Source organism: Crassostrea angulata, chromosome 5 (assembly GCF_025612915.1).
Source record: "Crassostrea angulata isolate pt1a10 chromosome 5, ASM2561291v2, whole genome shotgun sequence".
NCBI lineage: Eukaryota > Metazoa > Mollusca > Bivalvia > Ostreida > Ostreidae > Magallana > Magallana angulata.
This window is the reverse complement of record NC_069115.1, coordinates 27712248-27724282: the sequence shown is the minus strand read 5'-3', so window position 1 is coordinate 27724282 and position 12035 is coordinate 27712248. Positions and strand designations below refer to the sequence as shown.

The 12035-nt window shown below is 35.8% G+C and overlaps 1 protein-coding gene across 1 annotated transcript; it reads right to left on the bottom strand.

Moving 5' to 3' along the window:
* Positions 1-226: 226 nt before the first annotated feature.
* On the bottom strand, positions 227-11702 carry LOC128182808 (ras-related and estrogen-regulated growth inhibitor-like). Its single transcript, XM_052851560.1, has 6 exons — positions 11525-11702; positions 11175-11330; positions 7175-7231; positions 5225-5298; positions 1042-1249; positions 227-528 (listed from the first exon to the last, which is right to left on the bottom strand). The coding sequence occupies exons 2-6, from the start codon at positions 11305-11307 to the stop codon at positions 347-349; spliced, it is 654 nt and encodes a 217-aa protein (XP_052707520.1). The 5' UTR covers positions 11308-11330; positions 11525-11702; the 3' UTR covers positions 227-346.
* Between the last annotated feature and the right edge of the window lie 333 nt (positions 11703-12035).

The following is a 12035-nucleotide window of genomic DNA, read 5'->3' as shown; positions in this document are numbered from 1 at the left end:
TTGCGAAGAAAATGGATAAACTCTACATGTAGGCCTATCAAATTTTCTAAAGAGAATAGATTGGATACTTTGGAATCATCGTAAACATTTACATCCTTCCTGTATTCTCAACTATATTCTGTTACATAGAAATTATGTGAGCAATGAGTATGGATCCAAATGCGAATTTATAAAGAGTTTGGGAGAAGGAGGTTTATCCAACACACAGGAAAACAAATAGGAAAACTAGAAATTTACAGATATTTATTACAAACTAAAATGCATCAATAACATACAAATACAAAATAACAACTTCAACACGTCACTCAAGATCAAAAACACATGAAAGACTAAGAACAATTCCCAATCAAGTAGACACTTTTTCTCTTCCAAACGCACCGAAGACTCTGTCAAAGAAAGTCCGTGACCGCCTCTTGAAATCCACAACCTCACGTGACAGAATAAGAAACGCGTCTGTTACCATGTCCACGTCTTCGGATGCAGAGACTTCAAGAAAAGGACACCCCATTTCATTGGCTAATCGCTGGCCTAAACCAAAAGACGTGTATCATAATTTGAAACATATTTATCATACGGTTTGCGCTTTAAACGAGTATAATAGGCAACATTAAGGTACTTCACTACACCTTCAAATAGTTTCTCAAATCAGCAGAAAATTACTTGATTATGATAGAGAGCATGATGGATAAGAAGTATATATATCAAATAGGCGAAAAAATGTGCAATTTTGGAGAAAAATGATATTTTTAAAAATTTCATTCAGTAAACATGAACAAAAGCCACAGGCGGATTTGAACTCATGACCTGCGGTTCACAAGCCTGACACTTTAACCACTGAGCTATGACGATATACATCTGAATTTATTGATACAAACAGTTTAACAAAACATTTAAATCGCCATCTTGTGACGTAGTGTCTTAAAAAGTATATGTCTAGGTGTAGTGAAGTACCTAAGAAATGTAAAAATTATCATGTTAAAATTCAGGTATTTTTCCACGAGTTATCTCTCTTCCATGAGCTCTAATACAACTCTCTCTCACCTTCTTCCTGTGTGACTTTCCTCATATGAGCCAGGTCACACTTGTTTCCTAGTAGAACCATTGGAATGCTTGCCCCCTTCCGACAGTCGTCGATCCTCCTCCTGATGTCCTGGATGACGTCAAACGTGTCCCTACTGACCACGGAGTACACAATGAGGACACCGTCCGCCCACCGGAGGACGTCATCCCGCGCCCCGCAGTCCTCGCTCTACAACCAAACATACAGACTCAGTGTATGTACAATGTCACATCTATATAACTGTATGCAGTCCTCGCTCTACAACCAAACACATACAGACACAATGTATGTACAATGTCACGTCTAAATAACTGTACGCAGTCCTCGCTCTACAACCAAACACATACAGACACGGTGTATGTACAATGTCACGTCTAAAAAACTGTACGCAGTCCTCGCTCTACAACCACAAACATACAGACAGAATGTATGTACAATGTCACGTCTAAATAACTGTATACAGTCCTCGCTCTACAACCAAACATACAGACACAGTGTATGTACAATGTCACGTCTAAATAACTGTATGCAGTCCTCGCTCTACAACCAAACATACAGACTCAGTGTAGGTACAATGTCACGTCTAAATAACTGTATACAGTCCTCGCTCTACAACCAAACACATACAGACACGGTGTATGTACAATGTCACGTCTAAAAAACTGTACGCAGTCCTCGCTTTACAACCACAAACATACAGACAGAATGTATGTACAATGTCACGTCTAAATAACTGTATACAGTCCTCGCTCTACAACCAAACATACAGACACAGTGTATGTACAATGTCACGTCTAAATAACTGTATGCAGTCCTCGCTCTACAACCAAACAAACAGACTCAGTGTAGGTACAATGTCACGTCTATATAACTGTATGCAGTCCTCGCTCTACAACCACAAACATACAGACACAGTGTATGTACAATGTCACGTCTCAATAACTGTATGCAGTCCTCGCTCTTCAAACATATAGACACAGTGTATGTACAATGTCACGTCTCAATAACTGTACGCAGTCCTCGCTCTACAAACATACAGACACAGTGTATGTACAATGTCACGTCTCAATAACTGTATGCAGTCCTCGCTCTACAACCCAACATACAGACACAGTGTATGTACAATGTCACGTCTAAATAACTGTATGCAGTCCTCGCTCTACAAACCTACAGACACAGTGTATGTACAATGTCACGTCTCAATAACTGTATGCAGTCCTCGCTCTACAACCCAACATACAGACACAGTGTATGTACAATGCCACATCTAAATAACTATGCAGTCCTCGCTCTACAACCAAACATACAGACACAGTGTATGTACAATGTCACATCTAAATAACTGTATGCAGTCCTCGCTCTACAACCTAACATACAGACACAATGTATGTACAATGTCACGTCTAAATAACTGTATGCAGTCCTCGCTCTATAACCAAACATACAGACACAATGTATGTACAATGTCACGTATCAATAACTGTATGCAGTCCTCGTTCTACAACCCAACATACAGACACAGTGTATGTACAATGTCACGTCTATATAACTGTTTGCAGTCCTCGCTCTACAACCACAAACATACAGACACAATGTATGTACAATGTCACGTCTAAATAACTGTATACAGTCCTCGCTCTACAACCAAACATACAGACTCAGTGTAGGTACAATGTCACGTCTATATAACTGTACGCAGTCCTCGCTTTACAACCCAACATACAGACACAGTGTATGTACAATGTCACGTCTAAATAACTGTATGCAGTCCTCGCTCTACACTCAACATACAGACACAGTGTATGTACAATGTCACGTCTAAAAAACTGTATACAGTCCTCGCTCTACAACCAAACATACAGACACAGTGTATGTACAATGTCACGTCTCAATAACTGTATGCAGTCCTCGCTCTACAACCCAACATACAGACACAGTGTATGTACAATGTCACGTCTAAATAACTGTATGCAGTCCTCGCTCTACAACCCAACATACAGACACAATGTATGTACAATGTCACGTCTAAATAACTGTATGCAGTCCTCGCTCTATAACCAAACATACAGACACAATGTATGTACAATGTCACGTCTAAATAACTGTATGCAGTCCTCGCTCTACAAACATACAGACACAGTGTATGTACAATGTCACGTCTGAATAACTGTAGGCTTACCGTCAACTTGCTACAAATATATCTTCTGGAGTATAAAAAAATGAAGATTTTTTTTTATTTTTTAAAATCTTGTGATCATCGTCGTAAAACCATGGTTAAGTACGCCTCGTTCCTCTCTCTGTGGGTTTCCGACAACATCCAGTGATTTGCTTTCTATTTGTTTTTTGTTAATTGGGTTTTTTAAGGGGGGGGGGGGGGGGGGTTGATATTTTTTCACGGGTAAAGGGCGTGAAACTTATTTTTTTTTATTGTTTATTGGATTGGTGTAAATTTCAAAATTAACAATGCGGAAATAATCACTGTTTCATTAATAAATGTAAATGTTGTACTTACACCCACACATTAAGAATTTACATTATGATTGGTTAATCTTTTTTCTTTCTTTTTTCTTCAGATCTGTTTTCTTTTTATCTATCAATTTCATTTTGTGCTTGGTATATATATATATATATATTTTTTTTTTGGGGGGGGGGGGGGGGGGAGGAAGGTATGGGATTGACTCTGTTTATAAGTTTTTTTGGGTGTTTTTTTTTACTAATGTTTGATTGCTAAGTTTTATTTTACTTCTAAACTAAACATATGTATTATAGAAAATCATTCAAAAAACTAATTACTTTAATTCACTAATTCTAGCGCAGATTAGAACACAATTAGTTTTAATAATCTGATTAATTTTATAAATTACATACTATGTCTGACGCTGAGACCTAAATGCACACAAGTTTTAAAAATTTAAGTATTTTTATGTTAATTAACAAATTCTTCAACTAATGTTCGTCACTATATAGGTCATGCATCCATGCACGTGTTTTATAAAAACCAGACAATATATACTTTATTAGGTTTTTAATTGTTTTTATATACGCTAGCAATAAAACTTTAGACGGTCTCCCCGACCTATGTAATTGACCATACAAATGCCCAGCAAAATTGTTTCCAAATATATCAGAAATTCATTAATTGAACATTTTACTTGACTCTACATGTATTCTCATTCCAGCCCCCCCCCCCCCCCCCCCCCACACACACACACACACACAAACACATCCAAAGAAAATAATTCCATCTCTAAAAGTACTGATATTTGAAAACAATCTAAGAAAGAATTTAGGTGGCCCTGTCCTAGTTGTTCGCATTAAATATAGAGCTATCTAGATCAAATACTCGTAATATCTCAATTCTGTGAATGTTGATAAATGTGTGGGTGTTTCAAACACTCTAAAAACAAACTACGTATATGTTTCTTTTTCTATAAATACTTGTGAAAGAGTTTTGGTAAAAAATGAATGTAAATTGATGTTGAGATAAAGAAAGATTTATTATTCATTTTTAACAAATTGCGTATGTTAACGTAGAATAGACCCTCCTGGATTTATATTCGAAACATGGCATGCACACATCGTTTCCAGGAGATTTAGATTTCAGGTTCGTTCTCAATTGCATCACAAAATGTTTTTGTTGCATTCTTGATTTTACATGTCCAGAACAATGGTACCTGTATTTTACACAGATAAAACCTTGGTATACAGAAATTTATTCGATGACATCGGTATATATCAAGAGGTCAAGAGCTCGTTAAAATGTTTCTTCATGACAGCATTAGAGCACAAAGTAACTCTAGATCTGCAGTTTTATGTAAACATGCAAAGGTCGAAATCTTTTAAGTACTGTGAGTAGCAGAACCATTTTAACAAGAACTTGGACTTTGGGTAGTTGCTGTCAAACAGCAATGTGACGTAAGCCTGTTTATTTCATTGTAGGCCACTAACCCATTGGCATTTGTTCTTTGGAATCAACAAGATTTGTCTTGCTTTTGAGCTAAGACTACACAATCGGTGCATATTTCACTTGAAACCAGCGTCATTTAACTTTAACTTGTTTTGACGCAAGAAATAGAGAGTTGTGTCCCACTGAAAGTCCAAGGTCTTGTTAAAATGATTCTAAAAGATGTTCTGAAACACCCTATATACGAACTGTGCTGGTACCTCGGATATGGTATCTAAGACTTCAAACGTGATCGTTTCTCCGTCTGTTGTCGTCGTGTATTTGTACTTTGATTCTGGAAGAAACCAAAAAAAAAACAGGAATAAAAATACTAAAGGGAAATAACAGTGTTGACACTTTAAATACAACAAAATGTGTCTTGTACAGAGCACGGTTTTTGTCAATGGTGTAGCATGTCTGCTCTGTAAAAAACGAGGCAGTATGGCATACAAGTAATTAGATGCAAAGCAAAAAAGTCTGACAACCACATTGTTTTTAACGTTGTGTAAATGCAAATCATTACAAAACTGCTGATGAGGAAGAATCCCCCTCTTCCTTTTTCTCTTTTTGTACTCCAATTATTTCGGCATGGTTCCATTCATACAATGTACCCTTTGCAGCTCATGTACCCATTTCTGCTACTGACAGAACAATTATCGGGTTTTTTTAACTTCCTAATGCTAATACACTTTTGGTATATCCTTTATTTGCAATTAAACAGCAATTCTATGACCATGGATTTAATTCTAGAACTGAAAATCTGAAACCGATGGATAATTAATTTAAAAATTAAAACACTTCCCAGCGTTTCCTCAGCAAAATTAAAACATGGATAGAAGTGCTTCTATTAGATTACAATTCTCGAGGCTCGTACTTAACGAAATGCACCGAAGCAATCAATTATTCACAAGTTGACGCTTCTAGCAAAAATATACAAATGGCTAGAACTTAAGCATCTGTATTAGATAATAGGGTAAAGAGGGTTGTCTAATTACTGCAATCCGACCGACCCTGTGTAAAGGCACGTGCCATTTAGGTGCAAGTGTTTCCATTAAGTTCAAACACTTCATAAACCAACAAACCTAGTGAAACAGCCATTATAGCTCCCCAGTCAGCTCATACTTCCCCGACCAATTTCTTTCTTTCTGAGTACAGCATGACATGCGTATTGCATAACGCAATTCCAATATAAAGTCTATTTCAGTTTTGCTTGCTATATAGAGTGTTAAAGCTTGGTCATTCATAAATACGTTTTGTATACTTCAAAAAAGAAGTTTCGACTTGTGGAGTTTTGTGCAGTCGTATATTAAACTAGGAGATTTGAATACATTTACATTTTTTCTTGGAATTGTCCGTAAACTGTTTATATTGACGCTAAAGTGACGCATAAAACTTTTTCATCACGTTTTGAATCAACGATTCTATGAAGCCTTCTTTTCAAACTTTAAAGTATTGCACGGTATATTTTTTCTCAGATAAATGGCTCAAAATATCCATTCGCAAACATATTGTAGATAATAGAGTTAAAATAATAAAAGCCTGTCTACATGAATCGAATCGGTGCATACACTTATGTTACAAATACTGTAAACGAGAAACAGTGATGACAACATGTTTTGATAGAGATTCATATTGATTACCATTTTAAAGATAGAAAATACCAACCTAAAACCACGTGATTATAGATCTACAAGAAAATAACCTAAACTAGATTTTATCGTATTCACAATCAGCAACACGCTTAACGGTCATTGGGAACTGATTACTGCTTATCTGTATAGCTTACCATTTACAACAGCCGGCCTTGGGCAAGGCAGCATCTATTCAATCTTATCAATGAAAGAGCACAAGATTTGTACCCTCTCTCTCTCTCTCTCTCTCTCTCTCTCTCTCTCTCTCTCTCTCTCTCTCTCTCTCTCTTTATCAGCTTCTTTGTGTGTGTTTAAAACGTTGTCAAGAAGTTATTCCTGCAGAACATCTGTTCTTAAAATATAATACTAATTTTCGCTGTGCTTTTCCAAGAAATAAAGTCTGAAAGATATACAGCTTTTATTCTTAGTCTGTCCCTCCGTTCGTTTTTAAGTTGTACGAAAAAAATCGTTCACATCTTGATCAAATATAAAATACTTTTACAACAAATAATCCCAATAACGATAGGTATTGATTCTTACCAACTGTCTGGTCATATTCTCCGATGAATCTCTTCGTCAGAAAACGGACAGAGAGCGCTGGAAAGTCAAGAAATGAAAATCAAAGTCACGTTGTTCAAGAAATTCTTAATTGTTGTTGATAAATATTTCAGCTATAAAAATAAATGTTTCTTTATTGATAACTGAAATATTTAAACGACTTTATATATCAATCAATCAGACAACCTTAACATTATCTAATCTAGTCTAAGAATAGGCTTAAAATGTATCTGGATAAATCTGTTTGTTTGTTATCATTTTTTTGGACTTAATAGTTTCACTTAATATGCAATAAGTAAAAAAAATTGAATAACTCATGTAACGGCAAGAACAACAACTTAATAAAAACAAAAATGATCGAGAGCGACAACAATGTATATTTAATCAACAGCAAAAACCACAAAAGCCAGAGTGAAATCTGAATTAACAACATTACATATAATAACAACGCCATGAGCGACAGAGAATAAGAAGCAAAACAACGACTATTACAGCAACAGGAAAGGATTAGCAAAAACGCTTTTAAAAAGTTACTTTTCAGAGCAGTAACAGCAACATCGAATATTATTTCAACAAGAACTTTAGCTACATATAATTGTTACAACAACGAATAGTATAGCAACAAGAACTCTTGGTAATATAATTGTAACAACAGCAACGAATAGTACAGCAACAAGAACTCTTGGTAATATAATTGTAACAACAACAACAAACAGTATAGCAACAAGAACTCTTGGTAATATAATTGTAACAACAACAACAAACAGTATAGCAACAAGAAATCTTGGCAATATAATTGTAACAACAGCAACAAATAGTATAGCAACAAGAACTCTTGGTAATATAATTGTAACAACAACAACAAATAGTATAGCAACACGAACTATGGCTACTTTCATGTATATTAAAGAAGCAACGACATCAACGACAACGAATATACCAGTAACAAAAAGCACAATTACAAACGATATCTGAGCAGAAGCGTCAACAAGTTGAATAAAAATAGTAACATTATATATGAGAGAGGCAACATCAGCAACAGTAAAAACAAATGTACAATTATATATGATAAAGGGAAAATACGAAAGATACTGGAAATTTGCAACTACATATCATACAAAAAGGAGCTATATACAATAATGACTACACCAATAACAAAAACTACAAATACATAGATCTGCGAAAGGAGCAGCAGCATTACCAGCTTAATAGGTAAAACCATCACATACACGAGTTCCAAACGAAGTATGCTTTAGGAGAGACAACAGTCAACCAAATACAACAACATCAATACAAACCCCATCTACATGAACTATTAGAGTAGCACCATCGGACAACGACAGCAAATATTTAACATGTGAGAAGTATAAATATAGTGAACGGCAAATATTTCTACGACAAGGGCAGCAATAAACAACAACAACAACAACGACTATAGCTAAGGCAACATACACTACAACAACTTCTACTTCAGGATTAGCAACAACCATCTTTATATACAGATTCAAAACACACGTCCATATCTAAATTGATCTCGGTTTTATATATTGTTTTTGATGTAAGTTTTTAATCAATTCTTAAAAATAAGAGATTGGTCTGCTGTTTGATATACTAGTATATCCGTACGTATATTTTGTATACTTTGTGTAATAATTTTTAAAATAAAGGCATTACTTTTTCTCTTAGACACAGATAAAGGCAACATTCATGTTGGCAATGCACATGTATTTTTCATGTTCTTACATAGACATATGTTAAATGTAATAGTCAGATACAAATCATATCAGATATAATAAACGTTGGCGGTTTTTTTGTAAGTAGTTCTCCCGATTATTGAGCTTTATATGCCAGATAACTACGAAAAATAGACAGCAATATTTCATACTCTGCTCTCCTCTTTATGAAAAATATTTGAGATTTATTGAAAGTGATAAATAGCTTACGATTGATTGATAAGACAAGTTATCGACATACCAATATAAAACAAACAATCATTGCTTTTGGCTTCTGCCAGACGGCTAGCAGCACAGACCCCTGCTTCATCAAAGCAATATCAGACAAAAAAAAATTATTAGAGAGAGCAGGAAAGAAGGTCGATTATTGTTCCAACATCAGATAAATATTAAGATTGATTTAGAGTGAATTTGACAGGAATCTGGCTAGAGGAAACAGTATATATAAACCCGAGACAGGCAGCCAAAAAAGAGAAAGCAGATGGTGAAGATGCGCAACACTTGTTCTTACCCATCGAGCAGTACGCTGCATATATACTAGTATCATACAGAGGGCATTTCTTGGTTATCACGAATGATGTAACTGTTGTCGAAAGGGCGCGCGAAGCGTCATAGCAGAAGTAACTGTCAGGGGGAATTCCTCGTCTGATTTGTAATCATGTGTATAGTTACGTGTGTTCATGTTGCGTAAAGGATGAACGTCGGGTCATTGATGCCATGCCCTGTGGTTTACGTTGCACTCCTAACAACGCGTTTTGTTTATGTGGCATTAGTTGTATTTTTGTAGCAAGTCAAAATCTGTATCAGTAAGCACTTTTTTCAATGTTATATCGAACGTATTTCTTTTATGTTCGCATTTGCATAAAAACTCTATTTTGTGACCAAAAATATTGGTCACGTGATCTTTTGCTGTGAGCATTTAGCTCAATAGCCTCTAAGGTACTAAAGCACAAAAAATGAAAAAGATACTGATCTAAACAAAATCAAACATTTTCATATAGATACATGCAATATATTTGATAGTAATCCTAATATTGAAACATTTTATCGTAAAAATGATAAAAAAAAATGTTTTTGTCCGTTTGTAGGATACCGATCTGCTTTCTTTTTTATAAAGTTAGTTTGGTTTTGAAGTAAAACGATGTTCAAAAGAATTAGAGAAAGATGGGAATGTTCAAAAGAAAAAAGCTAGAGACGGGGGAGTTTTTGTAAGCCATTTTATGTCTAGAGCCTAACGAAAGACAGCGGTTATATGCAGATGATGAACAACATTAGCGTGGGCCCTAAGATTTTCACTCCCATGAAACAAATTTCGAAAGTAAATAAAATCTTGATTATCGAACCAACAGGGCTGTGAATACCAAGTCCCGATGCTTAATAACTTTTTCTAATAAACGCTTCAATAAAACATTAGGGTGTACGGAAAGGTCAACCATTGACGTAAAATATCAAAAAGCGGGTCACTGATACCCACGTGTCTAATGAAAAGTTAGCCGGCGGGTTTAATTGCCGTAATGAGTCCCCCATGTTTAACTAACTCCATGACTGAACAGAACATATCACTGATTATCTTGGTGAACAATGGCTGCTGTGAGGAAAAGTATTCCGCGATTATTGCTCACGTGAAGTTTAGAATGAGGATTTTAAGAGTTGGCACGGAACAGAAGTTGTCCAGCTGTTCAGTTTTTTTTTCTTTCTTCCCTTTATCATTTTTTTTAACTATTGTTACATATGTTTGAATCAATTAGATTAAATTTTGACATCTCTATTAATGCAACATGTCTTTTATATTGTCGAATTTAATGAGACTATGGATTTTGCGTGTTTATCGACATACACAGTGACTTAATAAAACATGGAGTTTACAAAAATGTTAAGATTGATCCACGGCTGTATCTGTTAAAAATAATTTAAACCAGACTATAATAAATTGCACAACAGCAATTGGAATGTCAATAATCTCTATAACAAGCTTGACCTCTGGGCTTTTTATGCATGCTTGCCAAACAAAAAGTATTCCCATTGCCATTATGATTATTACGATTAGACAAGTCTACGGACCATGTGACGACGGAAAAATGAATCCAATATGAGCGAAAAGAAGGCCAAAGTCAGCTTCATTACTAACGTCAGCAGAACAGCTCACCAATTTTGCTCACACGCTCACCGGTTGTGACATTTACCGACGCTGACAGCAATAAACATTTACCGCTTTAACCGATGCATGTCACACAACAAAGGACACCTACCGCTTTTGCCGACACCGTCGGTTCCAATGACAGCGACCTTGGTTTCACCAAACGAAGACTTTTTCCGGCGAAGATAGGGTCGCAGGGTGTTTCCGGAATTGTTAGTCTCGGACAGTCCACTTCCGGGATTCATGTTACATCATTTCCATTTACCAGCTTGTTAATAAAATGGTGCGTTCGATATATATAGGAAAACATTACTTTAGAATTTGTTTACAATAACATCTTAAGTTGCCTTCATGACTTATTAATGATAAAACTTTTAAAATATGATTCTTTACATTGGCCCATCATTACCAATTTGATCATTAAACTATTAACAAAGGTTTCGGAAATAATCGCAAACTTACGCCTTGAGAGTAAGGGAATATTCCAACAGCTTTTGATCGCATTAACAAATGTCTATCATATATCCACTAGCATCTCCAATCCAATCACCTGTAGTACCGCTCACATACAAACTCTGACAGAGTCGGACATATCTGCTAATATCTAGTGAAAGCCCATCAGCGCTGAAGAATCCTCCAAGCGAATCTTACCGTCTATAAATAACGTCGACGAAGTTACACGAACGTACACGAGGGTTTTCCAAAGGGCATACTGTATGCAAAAAATGTATGCAAGTCAACAGTATATTAATTCATTCATTTACCCATGAACTTTGTTTATTGCAACCAAGCAACAGTTGGGGGCAGGACAGTTTTACCGAGTCCTGACAGATTGCAGCGTTGTTCTGGAGTAATTCATAAGGGTACTTCTTAAGGCTTCTTGACGTATCTTCCAAGTATTCCTGACTTTTATTGAGGCAGGTAGTTCGGTAAAAACAAAGGGAGGGGTTACTGAAGGTGGGGAGATGTTTGA